This window comes from Maylandia zebra, linkage group LG8 (assembly GCF_041146795.1).
Source record: "Maylandia zebra isolate NMK-2024a linkage group LG8, Mzebra_GT3a, whole genome shotgun sequence".
In the NCBI taxonomy this organism is placed as follows: Eukaryota; Metazoa; Chordata; class Actinopteri; order Cichliformes; family Cichlidae; genus Maylandia; species Maylandia zebra.
Genome location: NC_135174.1, coordinates 24,239,866 through 24,260,661, shown reverse-complemented (window position 1 = coordinate 24,260,661; position 20,796 = coordinate 24,239,866). Strand labels below are relative to the sequence as shown.

Below are 20,796 nucleotides of genomic sequence, written 5' to 3'. Positions count from 1 at the left end.
CTAGAGAAAAGCCTGAGCACTATTCCGGTGCGTGTAGGACTCATTCAACATCAGGCTACCTCCGAACATTTTTGAAATTCCCTTTACTGGTCTTACGACACAGCCACATCTCAACCCCTTTGAAAACTGGTTGGTCTCCAGTACCTGATCTATCCTTTTTGTCATTGACCTTTTTTAAATGAGCTAAAACATGTAACATGTTCCATATGGGATGTGACACTATGGTCATATTACACTGGTTTTATTGTTGATGGAATATGAAATATTGTATGAAGAAATCTTTATTTTAGCAATGGTGGCCAAACCTATTGCAAAAGTTCATAGCAAACCACAAAACAAAACAAAACAGACTGACCAGTCTGGCAGGTTGGAAGTGATTCAGTGAGATTAGTAAAAACATAAAACCAACATATGACTAAAAAAAATTATTGAAGTCATTAATGGAATAAATGGAAGCTCAAAGGTGAATCTTCTTTAGCTAAGTATAAAAACACATTCAGGTGTTTTCTTTGTGTTGAACTACATGTTGGTTTAGACACTGACACAAGCCACACATTAAATATAAATCCTCCAAAAAGGCTTTATGCATATTTAATCACTCATCCTGGTAATTATGCCTCCTAAACACACTGCACAGTCTTGGACATGAAGGATCTGTTACATTCAGCCTTTCTTCCTTGTTAACTGAATGTTGAGCCAAATTGGGCACATCATAGAAAACAAACTGCAACTTTCAGTAAAATGAAGTGACTTGAATACCCATGTAATGAAACAGTTATTTCATATAAAATGTAAGCAGTTAAAAAGTATTACAGCTGTAGACATATAAAAGACGGACTGGGTCTAAAAAGTGAAGCCAATTGAGTTTGTAAATTTCGGAAGGAAAATAATGAGTACACTTATTTGTTAAGGCTTATGATTGACAACCCATTAAACAATGAGAGTGCTGTTTCATAGTCAGCTATGACAGGATCCAGTTCCAACCTCTGGTTGGTGGTTAAGAAAGACAGCTGTATGTATGTACGTACAGGAGAGCTGATGTTTTAAGTTGGCGCTCTGCAAAAACCAAATCACAAAATTAGTGAATAATCTCTTAGGTTAAAGCTGTTTATTACAGAGACAGCTGGACTGAAGCTGTTCTGGCTCAGCATGTTGCTAAGCACAGATTGGCAATTAATCAAATTATACTTTCAGTTATCATTTTGGCCTTTTCTCGGATTGGTCTCACTGCTGTGTGGTATTTTGCACAGTACTGCTGGTTGTGGAAGAATTTATCTAAAATGATGCTTTTGTTGACAACTAAGATAAGAACCACCTAGGATAATGCATCTCAACTTTTCTTCAGGTCAAGAAGGACTTTGGAATTAAGTCAAATTTAAATTCTGTTACAAACATGGCTTCTAACAATTACAAAAACAAGGTAATGGACATAAAACTATTTGTTTGTGTTGTTCCTTTGCAGCCGTGCACTTTCATCCCTCTCTAAAACCCCAATCAAGCTGTTGCTTCATGATGGCTGTTTCCTTTAATTTGTCACCCAGCAATTTTTCCCTTTTTTAAAATCACGTATTTAAACCATCCACTGTAAATAGTGATTGAAATCATTAAGACCTCTTTTAAAAGTTCCCAGTAGGCTTGTAGTAATAACACTCCCTGTCAAGCTTCAGAGCATATCAGAAACAAAAATGTAAACATAAATCCAAATAAATTATTAACATTTAAAAAGCAAGGTTGTGTTTTTTCTTTTTCCTTGCAAAAGCAAAGTTACAAACTGGATAATCGACGCAGCTTACATCCAACCGTCTCAGCAGTGACTGTTTTTAATCCTGAGGCGTCATCGAGTGACGGCAGCTTTGAGTACAGAGTTGGGCCACGATGAAAAGGCCAACGACATCTTCCTCTGGTGCACACACCTTGGTCTGTAAAAGCTGTCTGAGTGTGTGACTGTTCAGCCATCAGTGGCTAGGATCAGTACAGCGGCGAAGATGCCCACATTATGACCTATCAGCTTCATCTGGTTCCAGAACTCCACCTTCCGAGTGTGGTGCCAGTAACCAATGTTACCATCGATGAGCAAGATAATAAGAGGAAGGATGGTGGCCAGGATCTGAGCGGCCAGGCGGATGTAGCAGCCGGAGAGGAAGGCCAGAGCCAGGATGCCAAACACCACCTCCAGCAGCATCAGAGTGACCTCTCCCCCAACGATGTGGTTCAGATAGACCTGCCTGTCCTCTTTGCTGTGCTGGAGGGAGTAAACCTAGTGGGGAGAAAATAGCACTGCAGTATTTGAACTAAAAACAAGGTCTGATCAATAAAATGTTACTCAGAAATTTATGGAATATTATTATTATTTCATATAAATGATTATCTGGTTTGTAGAAATTAATTACAAGTAGCTAATTTCATGTTATTTGATCACAGAAAGAATTCTGGTCAGACTCTGAATCTAATTGAATAAAACAGATCAATTCAAAAATGACCAGTACGCACAGTTTTGTATAAGCAGGACTAAAAAGATATACACTTAGTTTATAAAGACACTAGGGAAAATAAGGAACATCTTATATTTAAAACCTATTTAGTTCACAATGGCATTGAGTGAAAATAACAAAACCTCACACTTAACAATCTAGGTCTGGGTCGTTGTGGCAGCTGTCTAAGCCAAGATTCCCACACTTGCTTCTCCCAGCCAACTCCTTCAGCTCTCCTGGGAGGACACCAAGATTTCCCTAACAAGCTAAGAGACATTATCTCTCCAGTGTGTCTTAGGTCTGCCCTGGGGTCTCCTCCTAGTAGGACATGCCCAAAACACCTCACCTAGAAGATATCCTAGTCAAAAACCTGAACGACATCAACTCATCGCCTTAGAGACACTGATGTCTCCTTGTAGTGTCTCATGAACAAGTCAAGACACCTTTCAGAAAGAGCTCATTTCCACTGCTTGTATCCACAATCTTATTTCTTTAGTCACTACCCACAGCTCATGAACAGGTAAGGTAAGGAAAGGAAAGTAGATTGCTAAATAAACTGCTTTGCTTTCACACTCAGCCTCTCCCTCACTGAACACACTCCATGTGTCAATCTCCTGCTACACTCTCCCATACTTGTGAGCAAGACCTGGAGATTCCTAATCTCCCCAAAGTGGACTATAGCCCAACTAGCTCTAAAATCTATAGAAGTGAAATGTGTCTTACCATGCAAATGAGATAGACTCCCAGAAAAACTTGTCCAGTAGACTGCAGGGATCTGCTGCGAGGTTTCTGTCTGTATACTTCCCCTGCGCCACTGGCCAGAATCAGAAAGCCTCCAATAATGGCCAGCGCTCTGGAGTACATTCGCACCTGTAGTGAAAAAGATTCAAGCTGTCACAATCTGAGGCAAGTTCCTACCACAGTTGCTCTGATAAAGCAATCTACTCTGACTTGTAGTGGTGGCCCAGATCCAATTTCACCGCCATGTGTGACACAGATCCACTTTTGATTAATAGCTCAAAGACTGATCCGGGCCAGTGTTTGATTTAGTAGAAGTTTAACCTCCATCAGTGGTCAAAAAATGAAATTTATTACATTCAATGAGTATCAGACATAAACAAATATGTGCTCAAAAGTATTAGAGTTCATGTGTAGTGCAAAAAGACAACCCAAAAATAAACATCTCGAAGAACATATTACTGCATGTTCACACCATGCATGTTATATATTATCACTTCAGACTGGTGTCAGATATTACATTAAATAAAATCTGGCAGGCAATGGTGACGCAGAAGATCTGCTATGGCAAATACTATAGGGAGCAGCCAAAAGATTATTCAGAGGGTCCTCATAGGTTTTATTCATAGACAGGATTCTTCAGAAAGTGGGAGAACCAGCAGAATCCCGTCTCCAGTCTCTCCACAGAAAGAGACAATGATACAGTCATAACAAAAAAGAAAAATTTGGGTTTTCAAGTATTCTCTATCACAGACTAATTTATTCCTTTTCAAACCAAACTGTTCCATTTCACCAATCTTCTGAACTATTTTTATCCACTCAGTGTTTGTTAGAGATTGCTTATTTAAACACTTATTAGTTATTGCTGTTCTACTTTTAGTTAACAATATAAATATAACAAAAAGCTGTCTTTTTTTCTTTTTAGCTCAGGTAGCATATTCACTAAATAACACTAAAATCAAAGTTAATCTGTTTAGCTGACAATTTAACTTATATCTGTGAACAGAACTGACTTTTCTATCAAAGGACGTCACTCACCTTAAGCCATTCCCCATAATACACCTGCTCTCCAACGTATGATGCGTAAGTACTGATGGCAAGCTGTACGGCAGCAGCCAAAGCAAACCACCGTCTCTTCACCCCAAATGACATGAAGCTGGCACAGATCACCGCAGCGCCCATGTCCACATACAGGTACGGTATGTGGATATCTGGCTTCCTGTAGATTGTTGGGAATTAAAAGCGTGTCAGTTTTACCCCGCCTCAGAATAAAATTTTGTGTTACGTTATAGATTTACACTTATATTTATACATTTTCCGTGAAGCAGCTGTAATTACAGGATGGTTCAAAGGGGTGTGGTTGTCCACCATAGACTGAAAAATACACACCCAGTATCAACACTGAAACGACGACCAAGAAAGAAAATTACAGCCTACCCTATCTAAAATTACAGACGAGGCCAAATATAACACGGCTTCTTAATTTAAACCACTTCTTCAGCCCATCAACTTTCGGCATGGGAGTAATTTCTGCAATTCAACTCACATTAGCTAGCAAGCACATTCCCACATTTAAGATAAAAGAAAAAAGGTTGCTTCGTGTAACTTTATCCTTTAAACTCAACCTTTTCAGCCATAACAATTTTCAGCTAATACTTCTCCAATAACATGTTTTAATATTTAGACTATTTTTTCCCTCAAAGTTTGACTCGATCTTAAAGTAGCAGGTTGTTAGCGCGTCAGCTAACTTGAGCTAGCTCTCTCGTTCTTTCTTTATTTACCTTTTCGAGTCCGCTCGTTCAGCAAAGAGCATCAGCATGCTGAAGCAGTTCCAAAATCCAAACCGGGTCAAAATAAACGCCCCCACTTGGCTTAGAAACCTCAACATCTGCTTCCTACTGGGACCCGCCATCGTTGCTGCTGCACATCTAATCGCCAGCGATACAGTATCGGATACATCATTAACTTCCGGGTAACAATATGTTCACGTGTCGAACTAAAAGCATATTTTTCAGCTATTATTTTGAAAATATTTTTTTCCTGTCTTCCTATTGGCTGATGTGACAAACAGGTGGGTTGGGCCACCGGTGTGGCCCAATCACTGCACTGCCGGGACAAAAGCTATTCGACAGCTCCATCTGCAGGAAATGATTCGTAATTACAGAAAGGTTTAGAGGTCATGAGAGGAAATGATAGTTGACCTCCATTGCTCTAAATAGAAAAGGCTTGGATATCTTTCTCCAATTAAAAAAGATCGTCTTTTAATATTGATTCATTTTTAGTGAATTCATTAAGGCATTCATTAATTTTTCTTCAATAAAACAAGAAAGATTAGGCGACTTAACGTCAAGTCATCTAGTATCCCTTAACAATAACTATGCAAAATTATTTGTAAATATTTTCTTTTCTTTTCTTTTTATTGAAAACTGAATTTGTATACACCCCCCAAAAGCTTGTATTTAATAGATTAACGCTGTTGCTTAAAAGCATTAAGTTTTATGTTGTATAGTTGTATAGTTTACACATATTAACTTTTTATATTCAAAATATAAAAGCAAATATTTAGTGCGAGTCTTACTAAAATATTTATTTATATATAGTACAGTAAATATTCTATATAACCTCTTTGGCTCTGATAAAAGCCTCAGTAATTTATATTGTCAATTTATCAGGCCCTGTTGCATCTTAAAGACTTCATAGTATCATATTATCCTAATAAAGCATTTGCTCTAATACTCTAATACTGCTCTAATACTGTAGGGTCAGTAGCTTACAATATAAAGTGCCAGGAGGTAACTGCTGTTGTAAATTGTGCTACATAAATAAACTGAATTGAATATTTTTTGTTTTTACTCTTGATTGTTTATTGTACTAAGGTAGCCAAAATCAAAAATTAAAATATCTTTAAACTTGATTCTGGTTTCATTCAATTACAATTTTTTTTTTAAACTTGATACTTAATTTCCAACTTATAATTCATGTATTTTTTGTGTAACTGTGGAATATAAATTGGCAGTTTGTTAAAACTCTTCCAATCCCATATAAATGCTATGAACACACCAGTGACGGTCCTGCTCATTAACAAGTGTTCATAACAAAAGAAATATTCAAAAAACAATAAAATAAATTGTCAAAGCCACCAGTGACAATAACAAATACCTGTAAATGACATTTAGCACAGCTGTTTTGCAGTAAAAATGAACTCAAGGTGGGGAAAAAGCCTCTTCACAATGAAAAGGAGTGTTTCTGCTCTGCTGCTAATCCACAGTGAGGTTAATCTTGAGTAAATGAGACTAACCCAGATTCTGATAATGGCTTAGTGTGAGTCCTACTGAAGGTTTAGTGGAGGCCAATTAGCTTTCCATGTCTGTCAGATGTCAGTTGGAGGTGATGGGAACAAAGCGGTGAAAATGTTAATGCTTCCAGATTGAGTGACGGCAGCTAAATGCTATCACTTTAAATGAAATGAATGGCTTTCAGTTAATGTTCAATGTGTTGTTTTAATAAATTAATAAAGTACTGCCAATACAAAGCTGAAAATAAACCCACATTTGAACAAAAATGCTTTACTCACCAAAACATATTCTACAGAAACAGCAAGATCAGAAACCCTTCCTTATTGTTTTATGATGATCAGCAATCTCACCCACCTTTGTATTTATTTTCACTTCTGTAACTTATTTCCAAAGTAAAACTATTGTCAGTACTTTAACTGAATTAACACTAATGATAACAGAAATATGCAAATATCCACACATTCTTCACTGAAGCAATGCAGATAAGTGAACAAAAAACATATTACTTTTTTCTTGTACTTTCTCTGAAGGACATTTCTAACAGCTATTTTTGTGCAAAGCTAACAAGTGATGCCACTAACTGTACTTCTGTCAAAAGCATGTCTTTGCTTTGCACTTGTGTGTACTGCGTATGTTTTTTTGCCCTTTTTTCTATACATCTCTCTTCTCTCTACATTTCTCTATGAATCATGCAGATAAGCACAGATGATAGATAAACCAATAAGAAGCCTTTTTATTCCTGCTATTTTGTTTTAAATCACTTTGATGTCAGAAAAGCATGCAGTGATGTAAACATAATCAATAACTTTCCTCAAACGAGTTAAAACTGAACTAATGAGTCTGTCATGAATATGTATTGAATAATGATTCTGTAATAACTTCACAGATTCCACCATGGTCTATTTTGCAAGATCGACCTTAAGTATATCTGCAATGAGTCTGTGGTACCACAACTCTGTGCACTGTATTGTTATTCCCAACTACCTGAAATCACAACTATCAGTTTAAACAAACAATAGTTTTGGGTAAAACCTCTTTGGGGGACAGACCACATGTATCTCAGAGCATATCCTCTGCAAAGGATCTGCTGTTCCCAACTCTATCATTTCTATGTCCATATCTCACTTTCTCCAGCATGGCGTCAACAAATTGAAAGGATCTGTGTTCCCTTGCCTTCCTCCTTCCTGTTTAGGGGTCACAGCTCCTGATTGTTTAATCTCATCATGAGGGATTGGTGACATCAGGCCCAATCCTGTGCCGACCTCATCCAAAAGCCAGCACCGGGGATCAGCTGGGATGAAGAGCAGTGGGGCAGCACAGATCAGTCAGTGAGCAGAAGCGATCGGACTACAGTGAGGCACACAGTTGATGAGCTCTTAGGGGCCAGCACATTTCTCTGACTGTTGGGGACCCCGCCATTCAACAGGTAACGACACTGTTTCTTTTTTTGAAATCTTTTTTTAAAATTGAGGATTTAAACATAACTTTGACCATTAGAAAAATCTAAAGACATTACGATAGTTAGTAAAGTACACTTTTTCAATCTGTTGTGACATTTAACATATTTTGATCTGTAATTTCTTCTCACAGCCAGGATGGCTCGGGATATGTCAGATAAGGAAATCTTGAAAATGGAGCTAGACCAGTTGAAGAAGGAAGTTAGCACACCTAGGACACCAGTAAGTGCCTCTTCTTTTAGTACAATTAGCTTTAACTTTATCCACCAAAGCCTTTTGTAAACATTTAATTAAGATTAATTTTAAATGACTTGTGCGACTTCCCTGATCTTCTTTGTTTTCATCTTTCCGATAATTAACAGGTGAATGCAAACTGTACAGACACAATTGCTTTTGTGGAGGGACTGGCCCCGAATGATCCGCTGATTAAGGGTGTTCCCGATGACAAGAACCCTTACAAGGGAGACAAGGGCGGCTGCATAATAACATAGCACATAGAAATCCAAGGAAAAGTCACACAGTTTTTTATGAGAGTTGGTTGCATTGCTGTGATATTCCTGTAGCCTTTGTGGATAAAATGTACAGTAGAAAGAAAACTGAAATCTGTAATGGATAATTCCATCACTGGATTTCTGTATGCACCTGTGGATATTCTTTGTCAATTTATAATTAAATCCAAATAGCTGTGCAAAGCTTCAACCTGACGTAGCTGTTCTTGTTATTGAAAAGACATAACACATGTGATTTTTTTGAGCTCCTACTGTACTTTAATCTCATTTTATCACACTGGTTAATATTAAATAGTGATAACTACTCACTGATTTGCGTCCAATATCCCTGACTGTAAGTCAACATCTCACCCATGTTACTGTACAGAAGGGGGTCAAAGTCCCAAGAGAGTCAGTACTACTAATCGGATTTCTTTGCTGAGGTAGAGTCAGTCACACGGGTCTGTTGACACGGAGCCGCTTCCTGTATCAAAGTCTTTAAGCTTATTCCACACTTCATCCTGACTTCCATTTTGAGCTCTCCATCCAATTAGTGACGCTTTCAGTGCTGGCATCAGGAAATACAATTAAAGAACTCAACATCTGAGTCATCAAAGAACTCAACATCTACCTGTCAAATAGCTTTTTAAAGAGGTTTAATTTTTTCAATATTGTAAGAATATTATAATAACACAAAAGATAGATGATGGGGCTGCTGGGTACAGATTACAAATCAGAGTATAGAGACAGAAACTAAAACAAAATACAAAAAATGAGCAAAAAAGGATTTTTGAAACATAACCTATAAATATATATAATTATCACATAATTTACCAGTAAATAGTAAACAAATTATTGCATGATGACTTGTTTATATAAGTGTTATTATAAAGAATAAGTAAGATCAAAAGATCAAAAGAAGAATCACTTTTAAATGCACCAATTGTGAGTCTAATAAAGTTTTCGTTGTAATTTTAGTGTAATGTAAAATGGGAGAGTGAAAGCATTTTGAAAAGCCTCAACATTGCTGAACATCAAGTACACAGGTGTGGGGTAACCGGAGTTTTTCTGCCTATTATCAAACCAATCAGTCACTCCCTGCTTGGCTGGGTCTCAACTAATAATCAAAACTGTTTAGTATTTTCAGTCTACAAACAGAGAAATCAACAGGTCAGCACGAGTGGAACCAAATCCAAATAAAACTGATAAACACTTAGATAATGTATAAAATAGGGGCATAGCTTCTCAGTCTAAAATGTGAAACCTATGCAAAAGTGCCATAAACCCGTTTTCTTTCTAATGGCCAGTAGGGGGTAAATCTGGCACTTTAAGACAAGTAGACTTATTTTTTCAAGTCTAGTCAAGTCTGGTTAAACAGCCCTAGACTGCCATGCTCTCTGATCTCAGTTAATACTTTTCTGATGAGTTTATGGTCTGAATCTGTACTTACTAAAGACAATATGATATTTATTTGTAAATTTTTGTCACCTTTAATGTCCAGATGGACACTAAATCAGGGTGTACTCATGACTGTATAAGCGTCAGTTTTACTTTCACTTGCAATGTTCGAATTCAAAAAGCTAAAATCTCAGCAAATCAGCTACATTCATCTTGTATATGCTGCCTAGAAGGAAGAAAGAACAATTTTAAGAGGTGAAGTGTGTACGAATCAACTGCCCGGGGACCCTCAGTAGAGTCTTCATCAGAGTCTGCAGTCAGAAGAGACCAGCAGCCGGGCTTGGGGGCTTGTGGGCTGGAGTGCAAGCTTCTTAAGTACAGCAACCCTAATAGCTGCTGCGGTTTACTTGGACCCACTCTGTCCTATCGATCTTTTTGAGTTAATCAATCATTTCTTCTTCTTAAACAACAATGTGCCTTTAAGTCTCCATTCCTATAGGACTGCTGAAAGATGATTAATTTGAAATATGATTAATTTATTTTTATTAACTGGCTACATACCACAGGCTTTTGAGGTGGTGACAATAAAGCCATTACTTAAAAAGGCCTTACCTGATCCAGCTGTGTAAGCTAACTATAGAACAGTTTCTATCCTTCTTTGCATTTCAAAAATTCTTAAAAGAGTAGTTTTAAAACGGTAAGCGTATCATTTGCAAAGAAATGGTTCAATCAGGATTTTGAGCACACCATAGCACAAAAACAGCACTAATACTTTTTACATTGTGCTTCCCTGAAGTAATATTATTAGAAAACACTGTACATATTTTCATTGGTATTTCAGATGTTAACTAGATTCACCTGCATTTCTAATGCTATAACAACTCTTAATGTCTTAAACCCACAAGAGTTACTCAGCCTGCTGAACTGTAAAGGCATAAAACATGACACATGCATATAAAGTCTAACGCAACTTGTTCATAGTGTATTATCTTAATTGCCTTATCAGATTACAGATATTCAGAATTGCTATAATGTATATGGGCTTCCTGTGAGTTGGTTGCAATAACAAAATAGCATGTTACCTTTAAATTACCACCTTTATGGGAATCTGAAATAAATTGAGACAACCAGATTGGCTTTATGAATTTGTAACCATTGTAAAGGGTTCAAATATGGACATGCTTTTTTTTGACCAAGAAAGGTTGTAAGCCTAGAATGTTCATTACAAGTTATCTGCTGTGGTCACAGGATGCTGTTCGAACACTGTTATAAAAAAAGATCACCATATACTGATGTACAGGTGCATCTGAAAGAATAAGGTAAGCTTGACAGAGCAAAATCTCACAAGTCTCCGTTACACATCTCACAAGTGTTACAGTGTTACACAAAACCATCAACATGTAGCGAATATTTACATCTGCATTTAATATTAAAAAAATCCACTTGAAGTTTAAGGCTACATTTCTGTCTGCCACAATTTCAAATTCCTTTCGACCATCGTAGCAACTTGTTGCTTCATTGTGGTTCACCCTATCTGTGGCTGCAGATTAAATCTGTAGCTCAAAGTCGAATGAACGAATGTGTAACTTGAGTGCAAAGTTCATGAGTGGATTACGTTAATAAAACTAGATCAGCTACAATCCATATATAGCTTCTTTTAAGAGAAATATAACATTGGTGCAGCAGGTCTAATTTCAGTGTTATTAGGCTCATTTTCTTCTATCGTGTAAGAAGTCTGACTCTTATATTCATCAGTAATGATTCTTAAAATGCTAAAATTTACTGAAGCAAGTTCCCTCAGATGCCCTGTTGTAAAAACATAAAATTGGACATGAAGTCCAAGAAGACTTCAATACAATATTATCTAAATTGTCTTATCAGATACAAGCAATTACAACTATCTCTATCTAGATTTGCCGTGAACGCTCTAGATTGACTAAATGCAGTTTATGCAATAAAATGGGTTATTGATTTGAAATTAATATCTTTAGTATTTATTCTTTAAAACAATTGGCATTCAGATTCCCCTACACAGTTTCAGTATCTTTAACATTTTAGGAATTTCTTCAAAAAAACAACAACAACAACAAAACAATTAGACCAGTTCCTAATTTTCCTTTGATGTTTTTGTCTTTGCCCTAAATGAGTGCTCAGCAAAAAAAGCATTACACACCATCGTTATTGTAATCTGTTATCACAGGAAAAATGGGCCTTTCACCACTTTACTGCTTGTCATAACACATATATCACTACATAGCAATCTCTTGCCCCCTTTTCCCCAGACCTTTGGCATTCAGCAGGATAAAAGGTGCCTCCTCAGGGAGGCGAGTGTTTAGATCACACCTGCAATTGCTGCCGTGAACAATCCTGCTGCAGATCGAGATCCAGAATCAGCAAATTGACAGTCTCTGAGATGTGGCTCTTGATTTTCTTCGTCTGCCTGCTCATATGTGCAGGTAGCACATACTGGTACCTGTTTGGGAAACCGAGCCCTTTCTCGCTCAACTCAGTGAGACCGCCTGCACCGCGGGAGTTTGATCAGAAGAAGCGCGACAAAGTCATCAAGCAAGGTAAAATGACTGCAGGTGAAAAGAGCTGCATGCAGCATCAGAATAAAGTTGTTCCTGGATAGTCAGAATTCCTGGATAATTAGCCCAGCCTAGAAAGGGAGGGGAACATAAACAACTTTTTATTTTTATTATATCACTTCAAGATATTATGGCCTAACTTTAAAAAAAAAAGTCAGTGAGTCATTCATACAGGAAGAACGAATTCAAATCTTTCTTCAAAAAGTTCATCTTAAGGGTGTGATTATTATATTATGCTCCTCTTTTTATAAAATGATTTTTAACAAATAAAGAGTTCTATATTATATCTATTTTGTACGAAAAGTTTTACATTTAGGCCAAATTATAAAAAGCAAAAATATTCAAAAGCTTAACTGTTAAAAATCAGTTAAACAAAAATTAAAACACATTCTGTTATTAATAAACCATATATTTAAAGAAGTACAATTGCCACATGGGGGCAGCACGTTTGTTAACACTGGTGCAAACTGTTGCCTCGCATTAAGAAGATTCCTGGTTTATGCTCTAGCTGGAGTGGGTTTCCTCCTACAGTCCAAAAACAAGCCCGTAAATGTAATTGGTGATTCTAAATTGTACATGGATGCTAGAAGGATATAGAATAAAGCACTGTATGAAAGCACACAGTATTTTAGTGAACTAAAATTCCAGTTTCTATGTTAAGCAAAGTTACTGTTACTTTAAAAACCTTTACTTTGCATTGAACAGAGGTTTCTGTGACACCAGTCTGATGAGGTAAACATTTTACCTTTTATTTAATGCATTATCTATGCATTAAATAAATACATAGATAATGAATATAGATATCTGAAATGAATTTGCTATAGTCATTATAAGTGCTGATACTGTTATCTTAGTGATCTTAGAGATGAGAAAACTGTCACTAAATAAACCAACAGTTTTTCCATGTGTGTGTTTTATCTTAATTAGATTACAGCTATTGCTAATGGGAAAACACAGATACCAGCACCAGTTCAATGTTTATGACAAGAGAAGTGCACAACCTTCAGCCTGTATTATGTAACACAGGTTGCAAACGATGCATTTTGACGTCCCAGTTTCAGCACTTGGACACGATAAAATTTATAATGGACTTTTATGATAACGATGTGAACTGGAACAAAAATCTTTACTAGGTTAACACCACCATCTGTATGTTTCTGTGCAGGTTTCAGCGTTGACAAAGTGCCCAAGAACCTGGATGTCATCGTCATCGGCAGTGGTATTGGTGGTCTGACGGCTGGAGCCACACTGGCCAAAGCAGGAAAGAAAGTGCTGGTGCTGGAGCAACATGACCAGGCCGGAGGCTGCTGCCACACTTACATAGAGAAAGGCTTTGAGTTTGATGTCGGTGAGAAATCTTCTATGACTGACACATAAGTATCACTCTTTTTAAGGAACTGTTACATTTTCCAGAACAGTCATTTGGAGAATCATTAGAGATTCATGCTAACAGCTTGAATTACATAAAAAATAACTGACACAGAAAGAATAATGATACAACTAAAGCAATAGGCTGATGATAATTTGGTCTGTCTAGGGTGACAGCTGCTTTTTCAGAGAAAGAGCAAATAAAGGCATGCGCTCAGCCATCATAACCCTACAGTCCTAAAAATCGTTCTTTTCTATCTAAAAATGTTCACTTCCTTCATCTTCAGGGCTTCACTACATTGGCCAGCTCCATGAGAACAGTCTGCTGCGTATCGCCTTTGACCAGATCTCAGAGGGCCAGCTGGAGTTTCACCAGCTCGATCAACATTTTGACACCATTCAAATCGGCCTGGGCAACGAAAAACGAGAGTACACCATCTACTGTGGGAAAACTGAGATGAAAGCTCACCTGATGAAGCAGTTTCCTGATGACACAGAAGCCATTGACAAGTTCTTTAAAATCATGAAGGTGCTGTTGTTACTTCATCACTTATTACACACATATTTCAGTCTCAACTGTCGGAAGCTTTAAAATAAAATGCTTACAAATTCCCCTGGTTTTTCAACAGATCTCAGCTAAGAAGACGCACTACCTGGCAACTCTCAAGCTTATCCCGCAGTGGGTGTCTTTATTCCTGCTGAAGTCAGGCATTGCAGACCTCATCTCTCCAGTTTTCCGCCTCTCTGGCACATGTGCAACAGATTTTGTGAACACCTTGACCAGCAACAAGGATCTCCATACCATCTTTTCTTACTTTTTCTATGGTATGAACTCAAAAAGTTATCGTCATAACAGAAAACATAAGATATAATATAGTTATTTATTTCTATTTTTGCCACTGAAAATAAAATGCTTTTGGATATCTAGAAGTCAAAATTTAAGGTTGTTATATCAAATCTTGAGTCAGATATCTCAAAATTTCAACTGAACTCCAACCTGAAAAAAAACTTTTGATTTTGAGTGGCATGGTGGTTAGCACTGTTGACGCACAGCAAGAAGGTCCTGAGTTCAATTCCAACATCAGGCCGGGGTCTTTCTGTGTGGAGTTTGCATGTTCTCCCCGTGTTTGCGTGGGTTCCCTCCGGGTACTCCGGCTTCCTCCCACCGTCCAAAGACATGCAGCTTGTGGGGATAGGTTAACTGGATAATCCAAATTGTCACTAGGTGTGAATGTGCGAATGAATGTGAGTGCGACTGGTTGTCTGTCCCTGTGTGTTGGCCCTGCGACAGACTGGCGACCTGTCCAGGGTGTACCCTGCCTCTCGCCCTATGACAGCTGGGATAGGCTCCAGCGCCCCCCGCGACCCTGAAAAGGATAAGCGAATGGATGGATGGATGGATTTTGAGTTAAGTTGAAAATTGTTCCATATCATGAGACACACAACAAAAGAAGACAAACAAAAAGAGAGAGAGAGACACACATACATAAGCCTTGCTATGTTAAATCAATACCAACAGTAATGTCTTGCCACATCACAGAAGTGTAGATCCAATGTGTCCCAAAGATGGGTGGGAGCTTGGGTTTCCCATTAGTTTTTAGAAATCATATACTGTATATGTGGTACATATTTGGGGACAAGTTAAAAGAGAAAACCATCATAAGGTGTCTGGAATCAGGTGTTGGGACACCAGTTGTCAGAAGATCTTTTTTTTAATGGTCGAGAGCAGTTAAAAAAAAACAAAAAAAATCTCTCATCGAGGCTCTAATGAGTAAAAGCGTCATAGCATATGATTTACATCAGTCCTCGAGGTGGACATGGTTACTCCGAACTTGTATTGATTTGCAGTGAGACTTCTAGGTAAGGGAAATAGAGGCTGTAATATTATCAGGGGCCCACAATAATAAGACTACAAACCCCGAGATAAATATAAAAAGTTACTGTGCGCAATATGTACTGTATAATAGGGGTATGCAATTCATCAACTTTTTAAAAATTCAGTTACAATTTTGTCTTCTAGCAATTAATCAAACAAGAAAATAACAAATATTGTGCCTCATTCTGTTTTGCAGTAATTCCCTTCCTTTCCTGCTGTCACCCCTGTAAAAAAAGGCCAATTTCATCCCTGCGGCAGATTTAGTTCACTTATTCTTTATGTATATAGGTGTGCCACCAAAGGACTCCAGTGTCCTGATGAATGCCCTCATGATTCATCACTACAAACGAGGAGCGTACTACCCTAAAGGCGGGGCCAGTGAGATTCCTTTCCACATCATTCGCACCATTCAGAAATATGGAGGAAACTGCCTGGTGAGAGCTCCCGTCTCCCAGATCCTGGTTAATGAAGAGGGAGCTGCTTATGGTGAGAGCAGAATCCACCTCATTTTTAAAATCAGTGTAAGGTTAAGTTATTGTCAAGTCAATAGTGTGTGTTTGTTTGAGATAGGTGTAAAGGTGAGGAAAGGTCAAGAGGAAGTGGAAATTCATGCGCCTGTGGTGGTTTCAAACTGTGGAATCTTCAATACGTTCCAGAAACTTCTACCCCCTGAGATACAAGCCAAACCAGGTGAGAAACTTTACTGAAACTGAGGTAAAGTTCGCCAGAGCGACAAATGCAGGTGAAGTGAAGACGATACAAGGTGATAAATAATGTCTAAGTAATGCTTCTATATTATAGATATTCAGCAACGACTGAACATGATGAAACATGGCAGAGGATCATTATTAGTCTTCTCTGGCTTTGATGGAACAAAGGAGGAACTGGACCTCGTTTCCACTAATTTCTGGCTGTTCAAAGACAATGATATGGACAAGTCGTGAGTATTGCAGAGCACCGATTGCAAAGAAGAGAAAGGCAGCATTAACCAACCACAAGGGGGCGCTGCTGTATCAGAATAAACAAGAAAATCTCTCCTGCTCAAGTCTCACACATTTTTATAGATACAATCTTATTTCAGAACAAAGAAAAAACACCATAGCTGAACATTATGCTAAATATTTTATTTAAATAAACACAGTATATGGCTTATGATGTTGTTTTTTTTTTTAAAGTTAAAGGTCCTTTCTTGTTCGCTACATAGGGCAGAAGATCAGTCATGTTCATCTCCTTTCGTCTGTGTTTTGTCCAGTCTCCGTGTGCTCTATTTTCCCTCTTTTTTACCTTTTCCCTTACCCACCCAACTGGCCATGCTTGAGCCTTGTTCTGCTGGAGATTTCTCCCTGTTAAAAGGGAGTTTTTCCTTCCCACTGTTGCCTAGTGCTTGCTCATAGGGAGTCACTTGATTGTTAGGACTTTCTACAGGTGAGGTGACTGTTGATGACCGGTACTACCTAAATAAACCTTAATTTAATTGAAACGGAGTTAAGATTGCTCTTTATGGGATTTATGATTTGTATTTTTTATTTTATTTTAGGATGGAGGACTACTTTGGATTGAGCAGAGAGGAAGCACCTGATAACATCCCCATGATTTTCATCACAGTGCCATCTTCTAAAGACCCTGAAGCCAAGATAAGACATCCTGGTACATATTAATAACAATTACTCACTATTTCTACAGTTTCCAAAGGATATTTATGAGATCTAACAAAACATATTTTAAATGAGGATTAAAGTGCTCTATACTCTCAAGACTCTTTGCAAGATTTGAATGATTTTGAATAAATAACACTGTCCATCCCTCTGCCTGAAAGAAGCTGTTTTAGCGCCCTTCCCCCTTTCTTTAAGCCATCTTCTTCTGATAGGCTGGCTCGATGACTATATAAGGACATCCTCTCTGTTTGAGAAAGCCAGGAGAAGAAAAAAACTGTCAAAAACTGGGCATTGAGGGCAGTCTGAGGTCTCAGCTTTTTACATGAACATATGTTGACCTCAAAATTTTAAACGTCGAGCACGTCAAGTATTTAGCTTTAAAATAAAATATATTCTTTGGCATATTTTATACGATCTAACACAGAACTGAAAGTCCACACAAATTAAGAGTGGTGACTTGCTGTTCATTTCTACAGGAAAATCCTGCATGACAATACTCACCATGGTTAACTATGAATGGTTTGAGCAATGGAAAGACACTACTGTACGCAAAAGGGGTGATGAATACTACAATTACAAAATGCGATTTGCTAAGAACCTCTTTGACTGGGCCTGCACTGTGTTCCCTAAAATTAAAGACAAGGTAGGATCCGTCATGTTTAGATGTGATTCTGCTGTTTTTTCTGCTGTATGTTAAATTTAATAAAAAAATATACTTTTAAGGAATAAAGAAACAAATCAAAAGCTATTGGTAATGTATACAAACTATTAATGCTTGTTTGTTGAGATCAAGTAGGAAGGGTTTTGTTAAATCTGCATGTGTTGTGTTTTTCAGTTGGTTTTCCAGGATGTGGCGACGCCACTGACAAACATGCACTACCTGGGTGCTCAGCATGGAGCCATGTACTCCGCTGAGCACAACCTGGAGCGTTTCCATGCTGAGGCCGTAGCCAAAAACAGATGCAACACCCCAGTCAAGAACCTGTACATCTCAGGTATGAAAATATGGATTTTATGCTAAAAATCATCTGCAAGAATTTAAATCGTATCAATTAGGTTTTAGGATAGAGTAAAGGAAGGGTATATACTGTAGATATATTCCCAATCATCAAATTATTTTGAATCAGCTAGAAATCAAACCAAGTGTTTTTGGTTTAATAGTTAGCTTTATGAGTATTGACAGGACTTTAATCTAAGACCACTTTTCAGTTTCACAAATAAATAATAAATTTCATAAATGAAAGGTAGAAACAGCAACACTGAGCTGTGAGCAACTTTATACACAAAAGTGACCCGTGGTCCTCAAGTTCCCCCCAAAAAATGCATACAGATTTACCGTACAGCAAAGTTTAACCAATCTTAAACTGTTGCTGCGATATAACAGAATGCAAGCTGTTTTCTAGATAACTGAATAATAAAACTTGATTTAAGCTGAAGGAAATACTAGTTTTATAGAGAATATAATGCTCTTAAGCTTATCTTTTTTTCAGGCTTAATGATGAGCTGTTCTTTGAAAAAGCATAATAACCGCACTTGGTTCCAAGATTATCTGGTTCTTGAAAACCATCATCTTATTTGAGGGACTGGGAAATTGGCTTTTGAGTATAGCGTTTACAGCTATCTGCAGAAGCTTGTAAAATTAGATAGGCTAATCCCTTTTAATCAATATAAGTCCCTTTTGGTGAACAATGTACAGTTTTCTTGGAACTGACATTTTTCATGCTGATGTCCTTGCCTTCTTGGTATTATGTATATGATAACTTTTTGGGCTTTTATTGCTTTATTGTATTTTCATGCACTCAGCGCCTTTTCCTGTTTAAATGAAAGGTTCGAGAGGAAGTGGAAGGATAGTAATTGACTAAGATAATGCTTTTAAATATGACAGTTTACTTTCGCTGTATCTGTTAGCAGCAAATAAGTCGTCTTTTGCTGGTGACTACAATGGTGCTATGAAAACATGATCATAAAAAAGTCCCAAAGCAGAGGCGGATATATTATTGGGGGCGATCGTGGCTCAAGAGTTGGCAGTTCGTCTTGTAATCGGAAGGTTGCCGGTTTGACAGTCTCGGCCGTTGTGTCCTTGGGCAAGACACTTCACCCGTTGCCTACTGGTGGTGGTCAGAGGGCCCGGTGGCGCCAGTGTCCGGCAGCCTCGCCTCTGTCAGTGCGCCCCAGGGTGGCTGTGGCTACAATGTAGCTTGCCATCACCAGTGTGTGAATGTGTGTGTGAATGGGTGGATGACTGAATGTAGTGCGAAGCACTTTGGGGTCCTTACAGACTAAGTAAAGCGCTATACAAATACAGGCCATTTACCATTTATTTAAGAAGCTTCAGAAGAAAGAACACACCGATTTGAATCTGTCTTCCAAGTAACGTCTCATACAGAGGTATGCATGTGTGGCTGTGTCTTCCAGGCCAAGATGTGTTCAGCAATGGGATAGCTGGTGCTCTGCATGGTGGACTCCTCTGTGCCTGTGCTGTGTTGGACCGCATTATCTACATTGACTTGCTCCTCCTCAAGAAGAAGCTGAAGAGAAGGAAAGCCAGAGAACTGGCAAAGCTGGCTCAGAAGAAACTGCAGTGAAATTGCTCTCTTCTTCCCCTGCAGGACAAAAACGGAACTACACAAGTAGGGTATAACAGGACCCTGAAATATTGTGGGAAGCTCACGAGAACACAACACTTGTTTAAATTCTCAAATCCTAATTTTTTACATTAGAATTCACTTATTTGATGGATAGGATGTCTTGTTTTTATTAAGGGAAATAATCCACTTGCAATGAAGACTCAAATTTAAATAAATTTTTATTCTTTTGTTGTTGTTTTTTGTGTTTGAAATGATCATTATGACTGCGGCAGATACTAAAATAAAGTCTGTAGCCTGCTGGTTCACTCATAAAAATCATATTTTGCATCATATTTTGTCACACTAACACATCCATTTCTCACCTTGTTTGGCTTTAAGGTTTTCATATATGCTAATCACAAATTATCTTAACAATATATTTAATAATCCATCAAGTACTTACAGATGTTTTCAGTTGTGGTTGTTGTGCTGTTAACAAATACTGAAAGCAATTTTAAGTAAACTGCAACGCTGTATTATTTAAATCAATATTTCTTAGGGGTTGGGATGGTTTTATGAGAAATGGGTATATATTCGTACTTTTTTGTGTGCACATAAAAAAAAGATGCAGGATTTTCACAAATTATCGTATCAATCTTTCAACAATAATTATTTTATAGTGTTGTGTCAAATAGGTTATTATTTTTGCTGTTTATTTAAAGATCTTTTACAGGTGAACTGAGATTATAAGGCCCCTGTGGGTTTAGTTCCCACCTATGTTGTTCTGACCTGACTTCCAAACCCTCGTTTTGTTTGTTTAACTGCTGAAATCAAACATATGAGGGGAAACCTCAGACTTCCTGCAGCAAGTGAACATTTCCTTAGTAAACGGTG

At 37.8% G+C, this 20,796-nt stretch overlaps 3 protein-coding genes across 3 annotated transcripts; 2 read left to right on the top strand and 1 right to left on the bottom strand.

Annotated features, from left to right (window-relative positions):
* Positions 1–263: 263 nt before the first annotated feature.
* tmem101 (transmembrane protein 101) lies at positions 264–5,167 on the bottom strand. Its single transcript, XM_004556719.5, has 4 exons — positions 4,991–5,167; positions 4,248–4,428; positions 3,195–3,341; positions 264–2,257 (listed from the first exon to the last, which is right to left on the bottom strand). The coding sequence occupies exons 1-4, from the start codon at positions 5,119–5,121 to the stop codon at positions 1,949–1,951; spliced, it is 768 nt and encodes a 255-aa protein (XP_004556776.2). The 5' UTR covers positions 5,122–5,167; the 3' UTR covers positions 264–1,948.
* Positions 5,168–7,792: 2,625 nt separating this feature from the next.
* On the top strand, positions 7,793–8,666 carry gngt2b (guanine nucleotide binding protein (G protein), gamma transducing activity polypeptide 2b). The gene is made up of 3 exons (XM_004556716.5): positions 7,793–7,931; positions 8,096–8,184; positions 8,325–8,666. Exons 2-3 carry the CDS (start codon positions 8,101–8,103, stop codon positions 8,451–8,453), a joined length of 213 nt encoding a protein of 70 aa, XP_004556773.1. The 5' UTR covers positions 7,793–7,931; positions 8,096–8,100; the 3' UTR covers positions 8,454–8,666.
* A 1,905-nt stretch (positions 8,667–10,571) lies between these two features.
* Positions 10,572–20,150, top strand: LOC101476159 (inactive all-trans-retinol 13,14-reductase). Its single transcript, XM_004556715.2, has 11 exons — positions 10,572–12,418; positions 13,602–13,784; positions 14,092–14,333; positions 14,434–14,629; positions 15,969–16,166; positions 16,251–16,370; positions 16,482–16,620; positions 17,218–17,327; positions 17,812–17,978; positions 18,171–18,330; positions 19,751–20,150. The coding sequence occupies exons 1-11, from the start codon at positions 12,262–12,264 to the stop codon at positions 19,918–19,920; spliced, it is 1,842 nt and encodes a 613-aa protein (XP_004556772.2). The 5' UTR covers positions 10,572–12,261; the 3' UTR covers positions 19,921–20,150.
* Positions 20,151–20,796: the final 646 nt, after the last annotated feature.

What these genes read in the sequence shown, in the direction of transcription:
- tmem101 (XM_004556719.5), bottom strand. Translation starts at nt 5,121, where the DNA reads ATGGCGGGTCCCAGTAGGAAGCAGATGTTGAGGTTTCTAAGCCAAGTG. An exon ending in ATTATGGGGAATGGCTTAAG is followed by an intron (nt 3,342 to 4,247) that starts GTGAGTGACGTC and finishes TTTTCACTACAG; the next exon opens with GTGCGAATGTACTCCAGAGC. An exon ending in GAGTCTATCTCATTTGCATG is followed by an intron (nt 2,258 to 3,194) that starts GTAAGACACATT and finishes TCTCCCCACTAG; the next exon opens with GTTTACTCCCTCCAGCACAG.
- LOC101476159 (XM_004556715.2), top strand. Translation starts at nt 12,262, where the DNA reads ATGTGGCTCTTGATTTTCTTCGTCTGCCTGCTCATATGTGCAGGTAGC. An exon ending in CGACAAAGTCATCAAGCAAG is followed by an intron (nt 12,419 to 13,601) that starts GTAAAATGACTG and finishes GTTTCTGTGCAG; the next exon opens with GTTTCAGCGTTGACAAAGTG. An exon ending in AGTTCTTTAAAATCATGAAG is followed by an intron (nt 14,334 to 14,433) that starts GTGCTGTTGTTA and finishes GTTTTTCAACAG; the next exon opens with ATCTCAGCTAAGAAGACGCA.
- gngt2b (XM_004556716.5), top strand. Translation starts at nt 8,101, where the DNA reads ATGGCTCGGGATATGTCAGATAAGGAAATCTTGAAAATGGAGCTAGAC. An exon ending in TTAGCACACCTAGGACACCA is followed by an intron (nt 8,185 to 8,324) that starts GTAAGTGCCTCT and finishes GATAATTAACAG; the next exon opens with GTGAATGCAAACTGTACAGA.